Source organism: Lepus europaeus, chromosome 13 (genome assembly GCF_033115175.1).
Source record: "Lepus europaeus isolate LE1 chromosome 13, mLepTim1.pri, whole genome shotgun sequence".
NCBI lineage: Eukaryota > Metazoa > Chordata > Mammalia > Lagomorpha > Leporidae > Lepus > Lepus europaeus.
The window spans coordinates 25,550,226-25,569,813 of record NC_084839.1 but is presented as its reverse complement, the minus strand read 5'-3'; the positions used below and the strand labels follow the sequence as shown (position 1 = coordinate 25,569,813).

The 19,588-nt window shown below is 41.7% G+C and overlaps 1 protein-coding gene across 1 annotated transcript in view; it reads right to left on the bottom strand.

Moving 5' to 3' along the window:
- Positions 1-18,508, bottom strand: part of SPDYA (speedy/RINGO cell cycle regulator family member A) — a 49,674-nt gene extending 31,166 nt beyond the window's left edge. Inside the window, exons 1-5 of the mRNA XM_062210170.1 lie at positions 18,425-18,508; positions 12,781-13,032; positions 11,035-11,093; positions 5,850-5,935; positions 91-262 (exon numbers count right to left, since the gene is read on the bottom strand). Coding sequence (XP_062066154.1) covers positions 91-262; positions 5,850-5,935; positions 11,035-11,093; positions 12,781-13,015 — 552 coding nt within the window. The 5' untranslated portion in view covers positions 13,016-13,032; positions 18,425-18,508. The remainder of the gene's footprint in view (positions 1-90; positions 263-5,849; positions 5,936-11,034; positions 11,094-12,780; positions 13,033-18,424) is intronic.
- Between the last annotated feature and the right edge of the window lie 1,080 nt (positions 18,509-19,588).

Below are 19,588 nucleotides of genomic sequence, written 5' to 3'. Positions count from 1 at the left end.
CCAAGATCCAAAACTTACACATGTTAAAAAGAAAAGTTAGATAAACAGAATGCAAAGATTACATATATATAAGTACTTAAGAATCCTTACCTCCTCACAGCATCGCCTGCTTACAATAGCCCTATAGTCAATTCTATCCCAGAGCTGGTCCCTTAACTTTAAGAAATTAGGGAACAATTTTCTCCAGTTTTTCCCTAAAGCCCAGGGAAAAATTTCATACTTGGACTCCTCTTCATCTTCTTCAACTGTGTTAGCCAGGTACCTAATAAAGAAGACCAACAACTCAAAAAAGAAATGGGTAAAGGACAGGCAAAAGTAGGTAACCAAAAAAAGAACACATTAAAGATGTTCAACCATACTCATAATTAAAGGAATGCATATTAAAAATATATAAATTTTACAAATACTGAATTTTGTTCTAGAACGAAGTTACCTGGAAACAGTCTGATCTTTCAGGTATCACTTTCACGATTTGTTAGGTGATCTGGAGCAACATTCAGTCTGGAACTAATTATTCCTCACTACTAAGGCAAGACCTTTCTGAGTACTCTTCTTAATACCCCATGAATTACAAGTTTTCACAGTCTGGCTGGTGGGAAGAGGCTTACTTCTAGTCCTTTATGAATGTAGGCCCTGTTCTTCCTAGTCTTTTCTTATCATCTTCCCACACACTTGAGTAGTTTCCTTCTACACTTCTGGAAAATGGAATTCTGTTGAATATTTGAGGAGAACTAGGCATGCAAGGAAGCAAGAAGATACAACTGATAATAATAAGTATAATCACTCAAGCTAAACCAATTCAAAAGTGACATACATGGTAGACATAGCAAAGACATCAAAACAGTTATAACTGGACCGGCGCCATGGCGCACTAGGTTAATCCTCTGCCTGCGGGGCCGGCATCCCATATGGGTGCCGATTCTAGTCCCGGTTGCTCCTCTTCCAGTCCAGCTCTCTGCTGTGGCCTGGGAAGGCAGGGGAGGATGGTCCAAGTGCTTGGGCCCTTGCACCCGCATGAGCTTATGGCCATTGCAGCCATTTGGGGAGTGAACCAACAGAAGGAAGTCCTTCCTCTCTGTCTCTCTCTCTCTCACTGTCTGTAACTCTACCTGTCAAATAAATAAATAAAATCTTTTTTTTTTTAAAAAAGTTATAACTATCCCATAAGCTCAAAAAGTACACACATTGGGCCGGCGCCGTGGCTTAACAGGCTAATCCTCCGCCTTGCGGCGCCGGCACACCGGGTTCTAGTCCCGGTTGGGGCGCCGGATTCTAGCCCGGTTGCCCCTCTTCCAGGCCAGCTCTCTGCTATGGCCCGGGAAGGCAGTGGAGGATGGCCCAAGTGCTTGGGCCCTGCACCCACAAGGGAGACCAGGAGAAGCACCTGGCCCCTGGCTTCGGATCAGCGAGATGCGCCGGCCGCAGCGGCCATTGGAGGGTGAACCAACAGCAAAAGGAAGACCTTCCTCTCTGTCTCTCTCTCTCACTATCCACTCTGCCTGTAAAAAATAAATAAATCTTTAAAAAAAAAAAAAAGTACACACATTGACGATACACCTGTAGAGACAAACACAATGTACAATGAAAAATACAGACTAGAATTAATGATAGATTGAATAGTGTATATTGTAAATTATAGACAGCAATAAAAACTATCCAAAATGAAAACATACAGAGGAAAAAAAGACACAAAAATCACAAACAGCATCATTTAGCTATGGAATAACTTCAAAAAACCCAGTAAGGACAAAACTGGAGTCTCTAAAAGGCAGCAGGCAGATAGAAAAATATTTGAAGAAACAATGGTTGAAAATTTTTCAAAACTTGATGAAAATTATACACCCACAAAAAGCTCAATGAAATCCAAAGTACAACAAAGATGAGGAAAATTACACCAAGATACATCACAGTCAAATTGCTCAAAACTAATAATAAAGAGAAAAATCTTAAAAGTACTCAGGGAAAAAAAAGGTAACACAGGAACAAAGATAATGATGGAGCAGATTTCCCATGAGAAATAATGCAAGCCAGGGCTGGTACTGTGGCATAGCTGTAATGCTGCTGTTTGGATGCCAGCATCCCATATGGGCGCCAGTCCGAGTCCTGGCCACTCCACTTCTGATTCAGCTCCCTGCTAATGGTCTGGGAAAAGCAGAGGAAGAGGGCCCAAGTATTTGGATCCCTGCCACCCATGTGGGAGACCCAGATGAAGCTCCTGGCTTCAGCCTGGCCCAGCCCTGCCTACTGTGGCCATCTCGGGAATGAATCAGTGGATGGAAGATCTCTCTCTTTCCATCTCTCTCTCTCTCTCTCTCTCTCTCTCTCTCTCTAACCTTGACTTTCAAATAAATAAAAAGAAAGAGAGGGGAGAGCAAGAGAGAGAGGAGGAGAGAGAGAATTTAAGCCCCATAGATGCCTTTCCAGGAAAAATGGAAAATTTACAATAAAAACATTACAAAACACATAAAGGAACAAAGCACTATGAACAGAAACAGATCCTAAAGTCTTAAGATATTGCAATTAATATATCAGAATGTTTAATATGGTAAAAAAAAAAACACTTAAAAGTACCTTGATAACATATAGGCATAAGTACAATTGAAAAATAAGAAAATAGAACACCTATAAATGAATATATAATTAAATTAATTAGCATACTAGACATAGCTGAAGATTAGTGAACCAAAAGATAAATCTTTTTTTTTTTTTTTTTTTGACTGCCTTCCCGGGCCATAGCAGAGAGCTGGCCTGGAAGAGAGGCAACCGGGATAGAATCTGGCGCCCCAACCGGGACTAGAACCCGGTGTGCCGGCGCCGCAAGGTGGAGGATTAGCCTGTTAAGCCACGGCGCTGGCCAAGATAAATCTTAAGAGACTTGTTTGAGTCCTGACTACTCGGCACTTTTCATCCTGCTAATGTGTCGAGGAAGCAGCAGATGATGGCCCAAGTACTTGGGTTCCTGCCATTCGTGTAGGAGACAAATGGAGTTCCTGGTTGCTCACTTTTGTCTAGCCCAGCTCCAGCTTTTGCAGGCATTTGGCCAGTAAACCAGCTAATGGAAGATCTGTCTCTGCCTTTCAAATACATACATACATACATAACTACATTAAACTCAATCTATTAAAAATATAGCCCAGAGAAACAAAGGTAGGAAATGTTAAAGTAAAACAGAACAATGATTGAGTTATAACATGTTTAACTGGTTTCAAAAGGAGGAGATGGGGAAGAGGAATATTTGAAGATACAGTGATCAGAATTTTCTAAGAGTTGCTTCAGCTTTTGAACAACTCATCAATCTTCACATTCAGGAAGCTCATCAAATCCCAAGCAGGTTATATAAAGGAAACCAGTGCCAAATACCAAAGAAAGAGGTTTATTATGTTTAAAATTTTTAAAATATTTTTATTTATTGGAGAGGAAATGGGAGTGGAGAGGGAGAGCATGCACACCACACTGAAGCCAGGAGCTGGGAATACAATCTAAGTCTCTTCCATGGGAGGCAGAAACCTGACTACATGAGCCATCGCCTACTGCCTCCCAGAGTCTACATTAGGAGGAAGCTAGAATTGGGTATGGAGGTGGGAGTTGAACCCAGGCATTGTGATAGGGGATACAGGCATTCCAAGTGGTCCCAGTAAGTTTTAAAAACAGTCAGAAATGAAAGTAAATAATCCCAAGTGGATTCTTGAAGTGCAAGAAGAAATAGTAAGCAAAGATATAAATATGTGGGCAAATGTAAGCAAATTTTGAAATGTATAAAAAATGTCTAATTTGTAGGAGAGTGACAGGCAGAACTATAGAACTACAAAACAAGAGACTATTAGGTAGCAGGGGATTAGAGTTAAAATGACTCAGTTTGGGTGGATGTTTAGCCTGGTTGGAAAGACTGCTGTTATGAGGCACATATCCAATACTAGACACTCACCTCTGGCTCCTGATTCCACCTTTCTGCTTGCTAAAACAGACTCTGAAAGGCAGTGGAGATGAGTCAGGTAACTGGGTTCCTGACATCCACACTGGAGACCTAGATTGAGTTCCTGGCTTTGGCCTGGCCCAGCCTTGGTTAGGCATTTGAGGAGTGAACCAGCATATGAGCATAAGGGAGTGAGCTAGCTAGCTAGTTCTCTCAAAAAAAAAAAAAAAAAAAAGAGAGAGAGAGAGAAATCTACAATGCACTACAATAGACTAAAATGCTGTACCGGAGCTACACCATGAGTCTATTTTTCAGGCTCAGCTCAATTAGACAAAATATATTTATCATATACATGGAAGTTGTTCTCTATTTAAATTTTTTTATTTATTTAAATTTAAAACCTATTTGAAAGTCAACAAACTACAATGAAGTGAATAATAGCTTAATTTAATTTATGGATCAATGGCTGAATTTTGCATTGGTAAAGAGCATCTGAATTTCCACCCCAGCTCCACTGCTTACTAGCTTTTGTAATCATGGAAAGCACTTAATCATCCTAAGTTTCAGTTTCCTTATTTATAAAGTGGAGATAATAAAAAAATGTATTTCATAGGGAAAATTAAACAAGTTAACACATAAAAAAATTGTGGTGTCTTCCACATAATATTAGCTAATAATAGTATTAGTTAATACTATTATATTCTTCCAATTAGTAATTATCACCAAATTTTAAATTTTCATTTTCCCTATGTATTGGAAAATGTATCTCTTTAATACATGTGAAGATCAGTTACTTCTACTCCTATTTCTTTAATAACTTTTTGAGTCTGAATTAAATAGAAAAATGAATAAATGTTTATTCTTAAGGGCTAACATCTATTATGGTATTCAATTTTTAAATATTTGTATAGGTAGTTCCAAGTTAAATTCAGGATCCAAAGCTGTGGGGTAGCGGGTAAAGCCGCCGCTTGCAGTGCCAGCATCCCCATGGGTACTGGTTTGAGTGCTGGCCGCTCCACTTCCAATCCAGCTCTCTACTATGGCTGGGAAAGCAGTAGATGAGGACTCAAGTCCTTGGGCCCCTGCACTCACATGGGAGACCTGGAAGAAGTTCCAGGCTCCTGGCTTCAGATCAGCCCAGTTCCAGCTGTTGTGGCCATTTGGGGAGTGAACCAGTGGATTGAAGACTTCTCTCTCTCTTTCTCTGCTTCTGCCTCTCTGTAACTCTTTCAAGTAAATAAATAAACCTTTAAAATAATGAATTAAATCAGATTCATATACTGCCACCTATAGCATTATATCCAGGTATAGGGTGGAAAAGGAAATGCATTTAATTACATTGATTCCAGCTGAACTGAGCTATATAATGGAAAATCATGTCATTGAAACCATTTAACAGATTACAAAGCTCATCTGAACTATCTGAGGTCTATGAAAAAACTAGAAAACAATTTCCTTTGTCATGTATACAGGCATTCCAAGTGGTCAGTAAAACAGTCAATGGATGCTAAAGGTATCAAATATAAATAACTCCTAAGTTATAGACATAGTTCCACAAACAGTATACGTAGAATATTTTCCACAAGCTAGTCGATGTAAAAGGGCAATAATGACAATATATTTCCTTTACCAACTGGAAATTTCAGAGAATATTTTAGCATTAAAAATATCTAAGTCAAAAAGGAGAGAATTTGAGATAATTTATATGGAAGCACTCTGAAAAATGTAAAAGGAACAATAAATATTAGGTAGGTAGTGCAATAAGTTCAGTGAAAAGAAAATAAAAATATCCTATTAAGGTAAGAAATGAATAGCTTTTATACAGGAAGACCTATTCAAAAATATACATAAAGTTTTAAACAGCCTATGTTTTAGTGATACAGCATATGTATTATAAATAACTAATACAAAAATCACTTGGTGATTAGATACTTACAAAGCAATAAAGAAATTTATCCTGGTATGTTCATTTATAGCAAATTTAGCCCTCTTGAAATAAACAAAGGTCATAGCCAAAAGATACTATAAAGAAAAAAGTTAAAAATTAACACTTTGCTTTCATAAACTGCTTTAAAATAGCTTTCAAAATTTCTCATGAATAAGCTATAACAATATGTATCCTTACTAAGAATTACCTATTTTAATATTTTTTTGCTTTCTCTAACCAATACATTTGAGCACTGAGAAATAGTTCTTGACCATTTATGATTAATTTCAGAAATTATTATTGTAGCTAATATTTTAAAATACCAGTTTTTTAAACTTAAATTTCAAACCTATAGACATTGAAAAAGCATACATCCTTCACTGAGGTTCACCAGTTAATATTTTGCCATACTTGCTTGACATTTCTATTTGTATGAATGTAAATCTAATTTGTTTCTGAACCCTGTGAGTTTCTTATAGAAACCATACTCTACTTTTTAAAACAACCTTTATGAATGATTTTTAGGGACCCATGTTGTAGTGCAGCAGGTTAAACTGCTGCTTCCAACGCCGGTATCCCACACCAGTTTGAGTCCTGGCTGCTCTACTTCTGATCCAGCTCCCTGCTAATGCATGTGGGAAAGCAGCAGATGGCCCATGTGTTTGGGCCCCTGACACCAATGTGGGCAACACAGAGGGAGTTCTGGGCTCCTAGCCTCAAACTAAATGCAATTAAATGACTTCTAAATAAACTATCTTTAGATACAAAAATAACATGGTTCTATTTCTGGGTGGAGTTCCAGACTCCTGGCATTGGCCTGGCTAAGTCTTGGCTGTTGTGTCCACTTAGGGAGTGAACTAGTAGATGGACAATCTCTTTGTAACTCTGCCTTTCAAATAAAATAAAAAAAATTTTTTTTTGACAGGCAGAGTTAGAGAGAGAGAGAGAGACAGAGACAGAGAGAGAGAAAGAGAAAGGTCTTTCTTCCGTTGGTTCACCCCCCAAAATGGCCGCTATGGCCGGCATGCTGCGCCCATCTGAAGCCTAGAGCCAGGTGCTTCCTCCTGGTCTCCCATGTGGGTGCAAGGCCCAAGCACTTGGGCCATCCTCCACTGCCCTCCTGGGCCACAGCAGAGAGCTGGACTGGAAGAGGAGAAACTGGGACAGAATCTGGCACCCCAATTGGCACTAGAACCCGGGGTGCCAGCGCCAGAGGCGGAGGATTAGCCAAGTGAGCCACGGCGCCGGCCAAATAAAATAAATCCTAAAGAAAAAAAGATAGATACATGCCTAGATAAAATTAGAGCATATAACAGGTTCTAGTAAATAAGCATAGTATTTTAACACATTTATCCTATTATCAAAGGATTGATCACAAACTTGGAATCACAAGTGATCCCAAGTTTCCAGGGTAACATCCAGTATAAAGAACTGTTGAAATGCTAACAAACTTCTGGTTAGTTTCTTTTCTAACACTGCCCCCTGCTGTACAATAATTTTAATCCACTTAAAACTGGAAATCTTAAAAACTTCACAACTCCACAGAAACTGGATATTTTACACAAATATTTTGTTAATTGTTAAAAGTGTTAGTAAAATTGTGATTATGTCAAAAATAGCCCTTGGGGTCAGCACTGTGGCATAACTGGTAAAGCCATTGCCTGCAGTTCTGGCATCCCATATAGGTGCTGGTTCAAGTCCTGGCTGCTCCACTTCTGATCTAGCACTCTGCTGTGGCCTGGGAAAGCAGTGGAAGATGGCCCAAGTCCTTGGGCCTGTGCACCCGCGTGGGAGACCCAGAAGCTCCTGGCTCCTGATTGGCTCAGCTCTGGCTGTTATGGCCATTTGGGGAGTGAATCAACAGATGGAAGACCTCTCATTCACTCTCTGCCTCTCTGTAACTCTGCCTTTAAAAAAAAACAAAAACAAAAAACAAAACAAAACAAAAAAACTCAACCTTAAAAAAATAAACAGCTCTTGTATTTTACAGATACATCATTAAATAGTTATTGATAAAATGTTAGGATGACTGAGATTTGCTTCAAAATAAACCAGTCTTTGATGGGGAAGAGGGTTAAAGAAATAAGAATAGTCATGAGTTTATTGTAGGCATTTGAGACTGGAAAAGTGGGCCTTTGTTCTATTCTATGTTGTACATGTTTGAAATTTAACATTCTTTGTCATCTTAAACTTCAAGGAAGAATTTTTTTTTTTTTTTTTTTGACAGGCAGAGTTAGTGAGAGAGAGAGAGACAGAGAGAAAGGTCTTCCTTTTTCTTTTAGTTCATCCCCCAAGTGGCCGCTACAGCTGGTGCGTTGCAGCCGGCACGCTGCGCCGATCCGAAGGCAGGAGCCAGATGCTTCCTCCTGGTCTCCCATGTGGGTGCAGGGCCCAAGCACTTGGGTCATCCTCCACATGCACTCCTGGGCCACAGCAGAGAGTTGGACTGGAAGAGGAGCAACCAGGACAGAATCCGGCACCCCGACTGGGACTAGAACCCAGGGTGCCAGCACCACAGGCGGAGGATTAGCCTAGTGAGCCGCAGCACTGGCCCAAGAAAGAATTTTAACAGAGGGGCTGCTGTTGTGGCATGGTGCAGGTTAAGTCATTGCTTTCAACAAAAGCAATCCCATACGGGTGCTGGTTGGACTCCTGGCTGTTCCACTTTGGATTCAGATCCCTGCTAATGTGCCTGGGAAGGCAGATGATGGTAAAAATGCTTGGGCCCCTGCCACCCACATGGGAAATCTGAATGGAGTTCCAGGTTCTTGGCTTTGGTCTGGCTCAGTCCTGGCCATTAGGTGAGTGAATTAACAGATGGATGACCTCTTTGTAACTCTGCCTTTCAAATAAATAGACAAATCTTTTTTTAAAAAAAATGTTCACATCAGGGGTAGGAGTTGTGGTAAAGTGGGTTAAGTTGATGCCTGGGATGCCCACATCCCATACTGGAGTGCTGGAATTAAGTCCCACCTCTACTTCCAATCCAGTTTCCTACTGTTGCACCTGGAATGCAGCAGATGATGATCCAAGTACTTGGGTTCATGCCACCCATGTGAGAGAGCCAGGTAGAGTTCCTGGATCCTGGTTTTGGCCTGACCCAGCCCTGGCTGTTGCCAGCATTTGAGGAGTAAACCAGCCATAGGATTTTTTTTCTCTTTCATCACTCTGCCTTTCAAATAAATAAATCTTTTTAAAAATGTCCTCATCGGCTGGCACCATGGCTCACTAGGCTAATCTTCCACCTGCGGCGCTGGCACCCCAGGTTCTAGTCCTGGTTGGGGTGCCGGATTCTGTCCCAGTTTCTCCTCTTCCAGTCCAGCTCTCTGCTGTGGCCCAGGAGGGCAGTGGAGGATGGCCCAATGCTTGGGCCCTGCACCAGCATGGGAAACCAGGAGGAAGCACCTGGCTCCTGGCTTCGGATCGCTGTATCACCGGCTGTAGCAGCCATTTGGGGGGTGAACCAGCAGAAAAAGGAAGACCTTTCTCTCTCTCTCTAACTCTGCCTGTCCAAAAAAAAAAAAGTACAAAAAATGTCCTTATCAATATTAACTTAGTGGGTATTTAATGTTTTTTAAAAATATTTGGTGATTTTATTTATTTTCCTATCAGCATTTTTAAAATTTATTTATTTGAAAATCAGAGTTACACACAGAGAGAAGGAGAGGCAGAGAGAGAGGTCTTCCATCTGCTGGTTCACTCCCCAATTGGCCGCAACAGCCAGAGCTGCGCCAATGCTAAGCCAGGAGCCAAGAGCTTCTTCCAGGTCTCCCAACAGGTGCAGGGGTCCAAGGACTTGGGCCACCTTGTACTGCTTTCCCAGGCCATAGCAAAGAGCTGGATAGGAAGTGGAGCAGCTGGGACTCGAACTGGCACCTATATGGGATGCTGGCACTGCAGGTGGTGGCTTTACCCACTATGTCACAGCACTGGCCCGGGTATCTAATCTTGAAATTAACCAATTCATCTTTTTTGTTGGCTCACATGTTATTTTAAGTGTGATGTGAACCTATGCTGAATTTTCTTTTTTCTTTTTTTTTTTTTTTTTTTTTGACAGGCAGAGTGGACAGTGAGAGAGAGAGACAGAGAGAAAGGTCTTCCTGTTTGCCGTTGGATCACCCTCCAATGGCCGACGCGGTAGCGCGCTGCGGCCGGCGCACCGCGCTGTTCCGATGGCAGGAGCCAGGTGCTTATCCTGGTCTCCCATGGGGTGCAGAGCCCAAACACTTGGGCTATCCTCCACTGCACTCCCTGGCCACAGCAGAGAGCTGGCCTGGAAGAGGGGCAACCGGGACAGGATCGGTGCCCCGACCGGGACTAGAACCCGGTGTGCCGGCGCCGCAAGGCGGAGGATTAGCCTGTTGAGCCACGGCGCCGGCCCTATGCTGAATTTTCTATAGGATTGCTAGGTCTAAACGGCATTGCCAAAGCAGAAATCATTACTATTCATAAAAAGCATAGAAACAACACTGTTCCTAGTATGTAAGTTAGATATTCTTTCCTGAAACATTAGTTCCAAAATAAATATTAAACTAATTTTATCCTACAAGATTATTTGGATTTATCTGAATTACTACAAAATAAGATTTTCCAAGTACAGTGAATCTCGGAATATTTTTTCTACACAGCCTGATAAAAGGTAGTGATTCTGATCAAAGGAGTAAGTTGAGGCTGGAGATTTGATGCAGCTGGTTAAGCTGCCATTCCACATCAGAGTGCTGATTCTTTTCCTGGCTGCTCTGCTTCTGATCCAGCTCACTGCTAATAATGTGCCTGAGAAGTCAGTGGAAGATGGCCTTGCCACGCATATGGGAGAACCAGATAGAAGTTCTTGGCTTCTAGTTTCAGCCTACCCTAGCCCTGACTGCTGCTGCCATTTGGGGAGTAAACCAATGGATAGAATATCTTTCAAATAAATAAAATAAATCATTTTAAAAAAGCCATTAAAAATTGGATTAAGTCCATATTCTTATTTTCAGATGGACTTAGAGTCATTTAAATCTAATCAGCAATATTCAATGAATCTATGCTGTATGCTAATTCCAAAGTTGAATATGTAAGGATTCTGCCTTCAAAGTACAATATAGGCTAGCCCCTTTCCAAACCTTAATAAAGCAGAAAATTCTTACAAAATTCTCTAATGATCATATAACATAAAAATGCTGGCTAACATTTATATCATTATCAAATTTACCTTGTCTGCAATTTTACAGCAGCAGTCCATCCACAAGAAATCTTGAATTAAATCGTCATCTACAACAAAAGATAGCTATGACTTGCCTTTTAAAAATAGAACATTTCCTCTTGAAGAACTGCTACATAAGATTATAAATGAGGCTTAGAAAGCAAACAAAAATGGTTGGACCATTTTAGCATTGTTTAAGGTGTAGTTTTCAGTCCTTTGATATATTTACCACTGCAAAGACTGTACAAAACCTACTGCCTAATTGTTCAGCTTCCCATCTGATTTGACTGAAATACAGCTCAGGAAGGAAATGGAATGGTGGCAGTGTCTGGGTTACTGAATATCTAATAGCACTTGTGAAATAAGTCTTGGGTAACTCTGCCTCTTCTTTCCTTTCCAAAATCAATCTTAACAGGGGGAAATGAAATCTGATAATAATCAGTTTTTAAGAAACAATGACTTAATATTCTGATTCCTAAATATGTTTTAAAATGTATTCTAAATATGTTTTTCTATTACTTTCTCCTTAGATTTTAAGGTATTTTTTTAGCTTTGAATTCTTCTTTTTTGTCTTATTTACCTAAATTATTCAAATATATATGAAAATATCTACATAAAAACTCATTTAGAATTAACATTTAATTTTAGAAAAAAGCTGAGTATTAGAAAAAATACAAATAAACAAAAACACTATAGAGGGGCTGGTACTGTGGCATACTGGATTAAGCTGTCACTTCAATGCTGGCATCCCATATGGGTGCTGGTTCAAGCTCCAGTTGCTCTACTTCCAATCCAGTTTCCTGCTAATGTGCATGGGAAAGCAACAGTAAATGGCCCAAGTCCCTGGGCCCCTGCTATCCACATGGGAGACTCAGAAGAAGCTCCTGGCTCCTGCCTGCCCAAGCTCTGGCTGTTGTAGCCATTTGGGGAGTGAACCAGTGGATGAAGATCTCTTTCTGTTTCTCCTTCTATCTGCAAATTTATCTTTCAAATAAATAAATCTTAAAAAAAAAAACCTCATCTTTTCATTTTATTTTTCCTTACATATTAATCAGCTTTAATGTACCCGGCCTTCCTGTAAACAAGGAAGTCTGTTCCCTGGATCTACTAGACCCTGTAATCTACTTGACTTGATTAATTCCCACAGATACTTATCTAACTACCTTCTTTTCTGCCCTTGCACCCAGTAGATACCTTCTCTTTCTTGGCTAGTAGAAGTGCCATGCAGAAGTTCCTTTTTGTCTAATTGTTTTGAAACGTTGTCAGCAAAGTACTGTTGCCTCATGATCTGAACAAGCTCAATTTCATTATATGAACATGCTGATAAGGCACAGTTAAATTTTTAACATTCCCAAAATGTGACTCTAAAATTTCTCTAGTGAGCAACTTTCCCAGTATGCTTGGTTTTAGCAGTCAAAGCCCTGGGATACCCCTCAAGGCCAGTTAAACTGGGTTAGTAGCTCACCTAAGTCTTGTCTTTAGGGCAAATGAAACTCAGGCTATGAACCTGAATTGCCTAGATTTACATTTGACACTTGTATTTAATTCATCTAAAAGCTAGATGAGTCTGAATTTTTAATTCATAAGCAAGCAAGCAAAAACCAAAAACACCAACATTAAAAAACTTAGGTAAAACAAAAATTTGGTTGTAGATAGGAAATTTGACCCAGAAAACAACAATCTCTCTGATCATTTGGGAAATGATAAAATAATGTTTGCATTCTAACTTCAAATATAATTGCACTATAAACCTACCAAATAATTTAAAGAAAGCAGTCATTTCCTGACGCCGTATAACTAGGCAAGGACCTTTGGGGCGTTTAGATTTGTTGTTATTATGTGCATTTTTTTCAGATGCTTGCCAACTATCTTTAAAAATACGACGCTTCAGATTAATGGGTTTTTTGGGTTGATGTGATCTACTTGGCCCTGCTTTTACATGAATAGTGACAGTAGGTGGGGTCTCACAACACATCTGATTGTGCCTCATATTGGTTTCCCAAGAATCTGTAAAAACAAAACATACAATTAGTTATCGCATTCATTTCTATATAAAAACAACTAAATGGATGATACTACCAGAGGTAGTCATATAAAACGTAACTAAACTTGCTATTAAAATGTTATTTGTGGGCCGGCGCCGTGGCTCACTTGGTTAATCCTCCACCTGCGGCGCCGGCATCCCATATGGGCACCAGTTCTAGTCCTGGTTGCTCCTCTTCCGGTCCAGCTCTCTGCTGTGGCCCAGGAAGGCAGTGGAGGATGGCCCAAGTGCTTGGGCGCCTGCACCCGCGTGGAAGACCAGGAAGAAGTACCTGGCTCCTGGCTTCGGATCAGCGTAGCTCCGGCCTTAGCAGCCATTTGTGGGGTGAACCAACGGAAGGAAGACCTTTCTGTGTTTCTCTCCCTCACTGTCTAACTCTGTCAAATAAATAAAAAAAAAAATGTTATTTGTGACAGTGTTAGAAATTGCTTTTTTAATTCATTACTAGCTATACTTCCTTTATATTTCCTCTTCTCAAATAAGATAGTATATATTATTTTGCCTTGGCTATTATGGAACCCCAAACAAATGTGAAAGTTAATTTTAGAAATTATATTGTGTTTATCATGTATTTGTGGTATTCTTTCTTCCTGATAATTTATATCACATGGCATATAACATAGTTGTTATATGCCACTTCCAATTTTTATAAAACAAGGAAAACTATTTCCAGAACTAAATTATTATCAACGTCAAGTGCTATATTAAAAAGCAACCTCTTCCCCCCAAAAAATTCCACAAATCTTCATATTAGTAAATTCTTTGACATATTACAAAATTTATTTAACAAGCATATTTTGGTGTTCATTAAAAAGTTGAAAACAAAGAAGTGTATGGTACAGGAAGGATTTTCTTAAGTTGGTATCCCTACTTTTTAAAGTTGTGAATGAGTATATGGCCATGCTATTTGAGTGGCTCTTTATAAATGTATGTGAATATACAGTGTTATAGTCTGATAAAAATCTGAATCGAAGTTAAACCATCAATACTTAACAATATACATAATAATTACCTTGTTGGTACTAATTCATAAGCATGATTAGTACAGCTAATACCATTTATATGGTCAAAGTACTTCTAGGGAAATGAGAGACACAAATAGGCAAAGCAGGAAACTGCTCTAAGAACCTAATGAAAACCTATGCATCCATAACTCAGTGGCCCAAGCAGCCATGCCTCCCCTCGTATTCAGGGAGGTAGGTACACATTCTTCTTCCTGACCCTCAGACCCTTCCCCATTGAAGGAAGGACTGTAAAATAAAATTGGGTGTAGTGAGACTGGAGTATCACTATTCAGTATAATGTGAGCCACACTTATAGCTGTATATATATTTTTAAAGATTTATTTATTTGAAAGGCAGAGTTACACTGAGAGGGAAGGGGGGGGAGGGGGAGAGAGACCTTCCATCCACTGGCTTACTCCCCAAATGGCCACAATGGCCGTAGCTGCGCCAATCCAAAGCAGGAGCCTGGAGCTTTCTCTGGGTATCCCACATGGGTGCAGGGACCCAAGAACTTGGGCCACCTTCCACTGCTTTCTCAGGCCATAGCAGAGGGCTGGATCAGAAGTGGAGTGGCTGAGTTTCGAACTGGTGCCCATATGGGATGCCAGCACTGCAAGGCAGTAGCTTAACCCACTACTCCACAGTGCCGGCCCCAATAGCTGTATATTTTTTAAAAGCAACATTTTTTTAAAAAGGGAAGCTTTAATATAATTATGCAAAACATACTCAAAATATAATTTAATAATACAATCAACACAGAAATTAGTGAGGTATTTTATAACCTAAGTCTTTGAAACCTGGTGGGTATTTTATATTTATAGCATATTTCAATTCCAAAGCTAGTTTTTTAAAAAAAGATTTATTTATTGAAAATTAGAGAGAGAGGAGAGGGAGAGACAGAAAAATCTTCCATCCACTGGTTCACTCCCAAAATGGCTGCAACAGCTGGAGCTGGGCTAGTCTGAAGCCAGGAGCTGGAGCCAAGAGCTTCTTTCAGGTTTCCCATGTGGGTGGCAGGGGCCCAGGGATTTGAGCCATATTCCACTGCTTCCCCAGGGGCACTAATCGGGAGCTGGATCAGAAGTGGAACATGGGCTGGTGCTGTGGCAATAATGGATAAAGCTGCCACCTACAGTGCTGGCATCCCATATGGGCGCAGGTTCAAGTCCTGGCTGCTCCACTTCCAATCCAGCTCTCTGCTATGGCCTGGGAAAGCAGTACAAGATGGCCCAAGTCCTTGGGACCCTGCACCTGTTGGGAGACCCAGAAGCTCCTAGCTGCTGGCTTCAGATTGGCGCAACTCTGGTCGTTGCTGCCAACTGGGGAATGCACCAGCGAATGGAAGACCTCTCTTTCCCTCTCTCTCTCTCTCTCTCTCTCTCTCTCTCTGTAACTCTTTCAAATCAATCAATCAATAAAGATGTGGAGCAGTTGGTACTCATCCTGTTAGGGATGCAGGTGCTGCAGGTGGTGGCTTTACCCACTACCCATAGTGCCGGCCCCTCTGTGGCTAATTTTTCAACAAAGTGAAATGTAGTCCTATCAAGAAAATGAAGTTGTGTAAAGGGGGAAATTGTTTATACTGCACCAGTTCTTAAACTAAATAAAAATTAAATCTTCAGTTGCATTACTCACATTTCAAGTATTTAATAGCCACATGTGGCTAGTAGCTACTGTATTATACAGTGCAGGACTAGATTAGGAAGAAGAAATGATACTTTATCAATTCTACAAATACTTCTCCTCCCATCTTTCTTTCTGGATCCTAAGGTCCAAAGAGAAGGAAATTATGGAGTTGGAGCAGGGGTGCTATAAACCCTATGGATAGATAAGTAAGTGATCAGTTGAGCCTTCAGTTTGTGTGAGAACTTTCTGCTCTTTCCTACCCATCCTACCTGGGGAACAGCTGGAGGCTTAATCTACATCTTTTTTTCCAAATAAGAACAGACTTATATCTAGATGGAAAAAATTAGGCTTCTCAAATTGGGTCGTTGGGCTAGGCCCAAGGGTGCAATGTACCAGAACACAGAACAACTGTGGCACATCTTGTAGGACTAAATTTTACTGAATGGTAAGCAACTTTAATTAGTGTTTTAATATTTTAAAAAATGGGTATGTCATGAGATGAAATGAAATTTTCCTACCAAATGGACAATATATTATGCTCACAGTAGGTTTCCTTATTCCACTAAACCCTAATGTTCATTTTAGGGTATATCATAAGAGATTTGAAACAAATTAAAAGAATGTAAAATGTCTGAAAATCTCCAGAGATTCACTTAAGTTAATCAGCAAACATTGGCAGGAAGGCTGTAGAGAATAAGCTCAAGGAGAGAAGTGATCAATGCTACAGTTTTGGTCAAATTCCACCTTGAAGTAGCTTTTAATTTTGTTCTTTGTTTAAACTAACTGAACAAAAGTTCTGATGGCAGGCAGAAGGAAAGGAATGAAAGAAAAATTAAAATATGGGTCATTTCAGACAGGGTAAGAGACAGGGAAAGGAAGGGAAGTAGGAGAAACTGAACTGATAATGGTAAAATCCTTTACTGGATTTTTACTTGGAATCATCAACATTCAAAACAACCAAGCTCGGGTTGTCATGGTGCAATGGGTTAAGACACCACCTGTGGTGCCAGCATCCCATAAGAGTGACTGTTGAGTCCCTGCTGCTCCACTTCTGATCACTGCTAATGCGCCTGGGAAAGCACCGGAAGATGGCCCAAGTACTTGGGCCCCTGCCACCCATGTGAGAAACCCAGAATTCCAGGCTCCTGGCTTCAGCCTAGCCCAGCCCCAGCCAGCTTTTGTGGCCATTTGGGGATTGAACCAGTAAATGGAAAATCTCTTTGTTTCTCCCTCTCTTTCTGTATCTCTGCCTTTCAAAAAAAAGTATTTTTTTTTTCAATCAAGCCAAAACTCACACTTGAACAGGATACCTAGGAGTAGTTTATTTATTTATTTTTAGTAATTACACCATATTAATTCTCTGCACATTTGAAATAATTTCTCTCTAAGGTAAAGTAAACAATAATGCTTCACAGAATCACAAAACTGAAGCAAAAGTAATCTGGAGATTCATTTGCCTATACTAAAAACCTAACAGCAAAGCCAGCATTGTGGAGTAAAAGGTAAAGCATCCTACATGGGCACTAGTGTGTGTTCTAGCCGCTCCAATTCTGTTCCAGCTCTCTGCTAATGGCCTAGGAAAGGCAGTAGAAAATGGCCCACCATGTTTGGGTCCCTGCCACCCATGTTAGCGACCTGGATGAACCTCCAGGCTTTGGCATCCCCCAGCTCTGGCTGTTGTGGCCATCTAGGAAATGAACCACCAAATGGAAGTGCTCTCTCTCTCTCTCTTGTGCTCTCCTCTCTTTCAAAATATATAAATCCTTAAATAATAATAATAATAATAATAATAATATAAAATCCTAACAGCAATATTCACTGGCAACTCAGCCTTCTTTAAAATTGCCATCACATACTGAACACTTACTATGAGCCAATGTAATAACACTATGTGCCACATTTTACATGCATTATCTCATTTACTTCAAGATGAATGAGTTATTTTATTCTTACTTTATAGATAACAAATTGAGGCTTAGAGAAGAAATTTGCTTATAGCCACATAATTAGTAAATGATAAAGCTAAGATTTGAATTCCAGGACTGTTTCATAACAAAGTTCCATAATCTTTAACCACTAAAGAATTGTTTTAAATATTAAATGAAATTATGTGTAAAATACTTGACACATAATAAATATTTCAATATTACTTATTGTAACCTTGTCAGGAAAAGAAACCCAGCTATAAATCTCTTTATATAAATTTAATTCTATCATTTGTAATGTAAATATGTTTGATAAACTAACTCCTGAAAAACAACACAGCAAAGTATTCTGGCAAAACTGCTAGAAGCTTTGCTTGGGCTATTATCGAATCCCCATAATTTTTAAGTTTTAAAGATCTTTTCCAAAAAGAGGGGACTCGCGCTGTGAGAAGCAGGCCCAGGGCCCGGCCCCGAGACGCCGGCGCGGACGCCCCCGGACCACCGCCCCTCCCCGGCAGTCAGGGCCCCCGGGGCGCTCACGGCCCGGTCCCCGACCCCTTCGGCGTCGCCCCACAGCCCGCGCCTTCGCCCCCGGGCGCCCGAGTGTGCGCGCTCGTTACCGCGAAGGCGCCTGAGGGGATTCGCGAGGGGAAGCGGGCGGGGCGGGGCTGTGGCGTCGGCAAGGGGCAGGGACGCCGCCACCCGCTCACACGAATGGGCCGCGGGGGTGGCAGCCGGAGGGGCCAGGTGCAACCGGAGATTGGCACGCGAGGCCCGACCCCGGCTGCGGGTGAAGGTACCTCCAAGCACCCGGGACTGCGTGAAAAGCCCCGCGGCCGTCAGCCTCTACCACAGCGCTCCGGGCCTCAGACGGTTGCTCTCTGGGGCCGCGCCCACAACACCTCCTATTCGAATCCTCGCGCCCGGCCGCGAGACCAATCAACGCGCAGAGCCGGCCTCTGGGGGCGGGACTTCCGGGCCGCGCGCACCCGCACGCGGCCGCGGTTGGCAAGAGGCCTCCTACGGTTACCCGCCGAGATTTCTCGCTGCAAAGCCCACACGAGCTGCCTCAGTTGACCTCTTCCCCTTGGACGCTTCACACCGCCAGTCCTGCGTGGAGCCTTTGGTTTTTCCTCTAATGAGGCCGCAGGCCTATCCTCAGCCTGATCCCACAGTAGCGGCCGGCGCCCCGCACGCGCACGCGGACAGGCGCAGTGACCGAGGCGGGGAACCGGCCTTTGCCGCAGTGGTTGTCCTGTCCGTGAAGTCGCAAAGAGGCAGGACTCTCCGTACTAAACTAAAGGCGTGAAGGCCGTGGCTTTTGTGAGGGGATCCGTTGTAACGGTTACTCTGAGCCGGCATCTTTGTGGTTTCATCCGAGCGCTCGCCAGGAGCCTGGGATGTAGTAGGTGCTTCCTCAGTGAATAAAAAGGGTTCTCTACAGGTTTTAAATTCTTGTCTTGATATCCCTTCCTCTTCACATTCCTTCTACCTGATGTGTAACTTTGTTGCTGCCAATATATTGCTAGTGTTTGTAATTTGAAAGGTAGAGGGAGAAACCGACATCTGGTCCGGTCCCCAAGTGCCGCCCAAGCCAAGCTTCAACCCCGTGTTTTCCTGAGGATTCTTCCCTGCTTTGCCTGTCTGTCTCTTGCAAAGCATCAGGGACTCCTGTGATCACTGATTTCTAGCCTTGACTATGAGATACTTACCAAACAATGAATGTATACTATACGAACAGTTGTTACACAATGGGAAGCAGGGAGGGCCAGTGTTGTGGCTTAATGCGTTAAGCATCCCACATGGGTGCCAGTTCAAGTCCCGGCTGCTCCACTTCTGATCCAGCTCTCTGCTTATGTGCCTGGAAAAGCAGCATTAGATGGCCCAGACCCCTGGGCCCCCGCCACCCACGAGAGACCTTGAAGAAGTTCCTGGCTCCTAGCTTTGGCCTGGCCAAGTTTTGG